This window comes from Alligator sinensis, unplaced genomic scaffold, assembly GCF_000455745.1.
Source record: "Alligator sinensis unplaced genomic scaffold, ASM45574v1 scaffold200_2, whole genome shotgun sequence".
Lineage (NCBI taxonomy): Eukaryota > Metazoa > Chordata > Crocodylia > Alligatoridae > Alligator > Alligator sinensis.
This window is the reverse complement of record NW_005842732.1, coordinates 229,821-235,556: the sequence shown is the minus strand read 5'-3', so window position 1 is coordinate 235,556 and position 5,736 is coordinate 229,821. Positions and strand designations below refer to the sequence as shown.

Genomic DNA, 5,736 nt, shown 5'->3' with positions numbered 1-5,736 from the left:
GTGGGAGTCAATTGCTTTGGTGCTTTAGAAATTCTCACTATAGGCAGGTCTCTCTCTGGGTGCCTAAATACCTGTGAACATTTTGCCTTTAGACTCAAGTCTGGGACTGTCACAACATATTGGAAAGGTTTTGTTTTGGAGGCATCAGACTTAAAGTTCCTGGTTCAGAATGATTGCAGCACTCTTCCATCCTGACCATGGCATTAGGTCTGCAAATTTCCTGTTTAAGTTTAATATAGTTGTTACTACTATGAACACCTTTGCATGAAGCAACGTTCTTTTTTTTTTTTCCTTTCATACCACAGCTGATGCCATTATGCTAAGTCCTATTTCCACTGACTGGGAACAGGTATGGGCTAAGATTTAGTCCGAAGCCCACTGAAATGGGAGCCTCTTTCATTGACTTCACTGGGCTTTTTATCGTGCTGTCTATGAGTCAATCAGTAAGTGTTGTCCATGTTTGAGCTGTGTTTCCTATTTCACTGTTTAGGCAAGTCCAGAATGCTCACACGGGAATAGATCTGTCAGTGCCAGAGTACCAGGAAATCCGTGGGAAGATGATGTCCGGCCATGTGGAATATCACATTGTAGCTGTCACCCGACTAGCTGCATTCAAGTCGGCAAAACACAGACCTGAAGATGTGGTTCAGTTTATGGTGAGCATTAATCACTGTGGCGTTTGGTGGAGAAAGAGTCTTCTGCCTTAATCAGTGTTAGTTCTTATACTGATTGATGTCATGATAAGTGTATATAGTTAAGCTCTCTTCAATAGGACATTGCAGTCTGTTACTGAAACAACAATATCTTATGTTTATAATTGTACTTTTTACCCAAGGAACTCAAAGCACTTTACAAAAGGAGATAAATCTGACCTCCACTGAAGGGGTGATGCACATAGATTTTGTAGTCTGTCCCTAGATTCTAATGAAAATACTCATGCTCCCAAACCTGTGGTTTCTTGCATTTTTAGTTTCTACTTAGAGTGCTTTTAGTGTGTTTAATCCTATTGTCAGTCACTTTGGCTTTTCACACTTCCCAAGGTAGCCATAAAATTTAGCATTTAATTGTCCTATAGGAATGGTGTTTTATCGCCTCAGATATTTTCTCTCTTCAAACCTGGTTTGGTCAAATATATTAAGTTTTCAAGCTTTTGGGTGTTATTTGGGGAATCTGCTGTTGTTTTTTACCTATTGTCCTTTATTGTAAACTGCTCTGAGCCTTCTTGGGTGGGGTGAGATATTATTGTTATTATTGATGTTGTTGTTTGTTGCTTCTGTTATAATTATTATCATCATCATCATCATCATTATTATTAATAATAATATCTATAATTCACTGATAGGCATGTGGCTTAGAGAAGGAGCATGAAGGGGATAGAGAAGCACTTAAAATCACTTAAAGTTATTATTATTAAGCTAAGATTACACCATGCCCCCTACATTGAAGCCCACAGCACAAGTTTAAGCTAAAACAATCGGAGCACTCTAAGGGTGTTAGGAACCCAGATGATATTCACATTCAGTAAGAAGTTAGGGTTGTTGGTTGTAGCTGTGTTGCTCTAAGGACATAGGCAGGCAAGGTTCTTTGGGTAGATGCGATATCTTTTATTAGACCAACTAAATAGTAGGGCTGTGTGAAATGACACCGTTCCCTTTTGCCTTGAGTTTTGAGGTTTGGATGGAACAGCATTTTGTATAGAATTTAATTTTGATTCGAAACAGCTGTTCCGTTTTGCTTTGTTGAAACAGTACGGCTGTTTTGACTCTGTTTTGATGTTTTGCTAGATCGGCCGGGGATGGGGAGTCAGCCCAATTGGGCTGACTCCCCGTCCCCTGCCGGATCTTGCACTGGGGATGGGAAGTCAGCCCAGCTGGACTGACTTCCTATCCCCAGCACTATGGTCGAAATGTTTTGACTTTCAAAATGTTTCAACTAGCCTCATTTTGTTTGGAGGCTGTTTTGATGCCCTTTGTTTCATCTTGATTTTGCTGTTTCGACCTCAAAATGAGTCAAAACAGCGTTGAATTGAAACGGCTGGGAAAACTTCGCACAGCCCTACTAAATAGTTGGAAAAATTGTTCTTTGCAAGCTTTCAGGCACAGACACACTTTTTCAGGCATGTCAGTAAGAACGTACACATTTAGGTTCATTGGAGAATCACAGACAAAGGCCTGCCTCAGTCCTACAGATTTACATGTAGATGCTTAACATCTTGTGCAAGGGTTCCTTGTGTTTAGGATTAGACACATGCACAGGGTCTTGCGGGATTTGAGCTGAATTTTCAGCCTTCACTTTGAACTTTCTGATGGGTGGTTTGTTTTTTTTTTATTCTCCAGTCTAATTAAACTTATTTTGTTTGTATTCTTTTTGTGTGTTTTCAGGAGTAAAATACTTTGTTCTAAATTGTCTGTTGAATTATCAAAATGAATGTTAACAGTCGCTGATTAGGAGGGCCTGGTCGTGCAGATATGCATATGCTTAGCTTGAGCATGAGTAGGCTCTTTGAAGTTAATTAGCCAGAGCCTTTGATGGTGTGAATTGGCAGAACTCATCTGAAGGGAATTCAGCCATGTTGACTTAAACCAATTGAGGGTCTCATTGACTGATATTATTCACATAAGTAAAGTCAGTGTTAGTTGGCCTGAGGCCTAGAAAAATGATTGATAATAGCAGAGAATTATTTGAACCATGCATTATACATTAATAGGATAGAAAAGATGTTCACTACTTAATCTCAAATCTAATATATAATATTAGAGAGCCAGCAGAGGTCACTCGAGCACTGCTTGAAAGTATTTTACACGATGTGATGACATGCAGACTGTCAGATAGCATATTAGTATGCTTGGGATATAGCATTAGCACATTCTGTGTGCTGTTTAGCACATTATGGTTGGTGGTTGTTGCTGGAAGCCTACACAGAGGCACAATGGCTTCATTAGTGGTAATATAGTAGGGTGTGCTTTTGCTTTAAAATCAATGGTGTAATTAAACCCAAATTGAGATTTATGAATAATTTGCACATGATTAGTTTCCAGAGGAAGATTAATGCTTTCTGGGGTGAAGAGAGTGGGATAAAATTTGCCACGTCTCATTTCAGAACTCAGTTTTGACTTTGAGTATTAAGCCCGTTACTGTGATATACAAACTCATTTATTATTTCAGTCAATGATACATTAAACTTTTTGAAGGCAATAGACTATTGTCATTCTAGGGCCACGAGGTACAACATGTATTCTTTTGAAGAGAGCTGATAAATTCTCTGCACACACACACACACACACACACACACACACATTTTGTTTTTGGATGGACATGCTGTCCTAAATACTTCTGTGATTTGGAAAGTTATGCTGTCATATCATAAAGTTAGAGCTGTTCCAGAGCAGTCACGGGTTAAACTCAGACCCGCACAATTGTGACTTGCCACTAGAGGGTTGGCTAGTGAAGGGGTGGACAGGAGCCAGGACTTTTTTTTTTTAATGTTCTGGGCTGAGTACAGGAATTCAGAAAGCCTGAGCCTGAATTAATTCAATCTTTGCAGGTTAGTCTAACCTGCAGCACAGCCCCATGTACCCGATGCCCAGCACGGGGAGCTACCCCTACAGCTTCCCTGCTGCAGCTGCCTGCTGGCAAAGTGGCTGACCGCAGTTCAGCAGCACAGTGGTGCAGACAGTGTGGGTGGCAGAAAAGCCGTAGGGTTAGCGCCCTGGGCTGAGGCCATCCAGCATGTGCTGCATGGTGGTGGTAGGCGCAGCCATCTCTTCCTCGCCACCTAGGGAGTCCTTGTGCCCATCCACCTTGAAGCCTGTGAAGGAGCTCAGCACCTGGCCTGGCTCAGCCTCCAACATTGTGCCACCCAGCTTCTTGGTACCCTTGCCTAGCCTCCTGGTACTGCTGGATCAAGCCTGCACTATGTGTGCTACTGCAGGGGCTAGGGCCGGGGCCAGCCCGGACACCAGTCTCCAGCAGGTAGAAGGGCCCACTGGGCAGGAGCTGCTCCCCCAGCTGCATGCTCGGCTTGGCTTGGCTCTGCCTTGGGCTAGCGCAGATATGCACTCAAGCCCCTTTCCGATCCCCCTAGCCTGGGTCCCTCTGCTAGGTGGGGCTCACGTCCAGGAGGGAACCGCTGCTGCTGCGATCCCTCTGTGCTCTTCTCTGTGCATGTCCCCACCTGGGCTTGAGGCCATTTTCGCTCCCCTCCCTTCCCCTGATCTGGCCATTGCTCTTGGGCTGCCCCAAGCAAAACCCCTGCCCCAGCAGCTGGGAAGGTGCAGTGGAATTGCATCCTGGCTGGGAGGGGAGCTCTGGGGGCCCCAGGCCATGATGAGCCATGAGCAGGGGGAAAACCTAGGCAGACCGCAGCTGGGGTCCTGTGCCGGTGGGAGAGGGGAGGCAGCGGGGTTTAATTCCCCTCTACCTGAGCCTGCTGTCCCATGCCCCTGCCACCCCCACTCCAGCAGGGAAAAGCCTGGCAGGGCCTGCTCTGCCCCACCAGGCAGACTGGACTGTCCCCAGCCGGGTTTCCCACCCCCACCCTTTTGTCAGCCAGCTCTGACTGCTCCGGCTAGAGGCAGAGGGGTGAGGACAATCTTCTCTGCTCAAGCAGACAGCCCAATCCAGCCCAGGGCTGCAAAGCATTCTGGGACACTGGGGGACTTTGATTTAACTTGAACCAGGAAGGAGTCTGGGACAGAAGTTTCATAAATCAGCTTGACCTAAATCAGTTACTGATACTACGTTCATACAAGTTTATCTTAACCTAGTTTCGACCATTTTTAAATTGGTTTATATGCACTGAACCTCTGTTCTGTTACAGGTTTAAACCAGTTTCTGAAGTCTTAAACCAGTTTATGTGTAACTGCTGTCCCTAGCCCAGGGGTGGGAGCAGGGCTGGCGGGGCCATGCAACTCAGAGGCCAAACAGAAGGAGGTAAAGGGAGACTCAGCAAGCAGAATGCTTTTTCTCTGCCTAAATCTGTGCTGGTTAAAGGTGCCCTAGAAAATGAAGTCCTGAATTTAGCTGCACAGTAGGTATAACATAGGCTGAAACAGGCATCCTCCACCCATGTGCCTCATCTGCAGCCTGGAGGAAATGAAAGAGGTCTCCATGCCATCATCCCATCTTTGATGTGGTTCACGTGGTGACAGGACCCAAACAGGCAAGAAACGGATTGTCAAGCTCATGGTCTGATCTGTCAGTCAGGAGAGCTGAGTTCTGGCTCCGGTTCTGCTGCTAGTGTGCTGTTGTTGACTTGACACATGCCAGATCAACGCTTGGGATCTCAGTATTGCGCTGTTAGACAGGAGGGTGTGATACAAAATGATATACACACACAAACACTCTGTGGGTTGATACACACATGCACACACACAAACACGCACTTCTGTGGCTGTGTGTTAACACTAGGGGGCCTTTGAGGTAACTTGGGCTTGGGGTCACCTGGTGCTGGGGTGGAAGCGAGGGAAAAAGCCGGGGTTTTGGACGTGGCAGAGAGGGAGCCAAGATGACAAACAGACAAGACAGACAGACCAAAGGTCAGAGGAGCAGAGATTGGAGCAGGGCCAGGAGGTCAGTAAGACAAAAACCAACTCAGAGTTGCAAACTAACAGTTTTATTAAACAGGAAACATGCTACACAGCCCCATGAAGTTATTGGTACGTACACACACACACACACACACACACACACACACACACACACACACACACACACACACACACACACACACACAGA

The 5,736-nt window shown here is 45.4% G+C and overlaps 1 protein-coding gene across 7 annotated transcripts in view; it reads left to right on the top strand.

The window, feature by feature from the left end:
- The window catches only part of HS1BP3 (HCLS1 binding protein 3), a 188,541-nt gene that overhangs the window by 9,008 nt on the left and 173,797 nt on the right, over positions 1-5,736 (top strand). For all 7 annotated transcript variants that reach the window (XM_025216351.1, XM_025216353.1, XM_025216354.1 and 4 more), the window contains exon 3: positions 491-656. In XM_025216351.1, the coding sequence (XP_025072136.1) occupies positions 491-656 (166 nt within the window). The remainder of the gene's footprint in view (positions 1-490; positions 657-5,736) is intronic.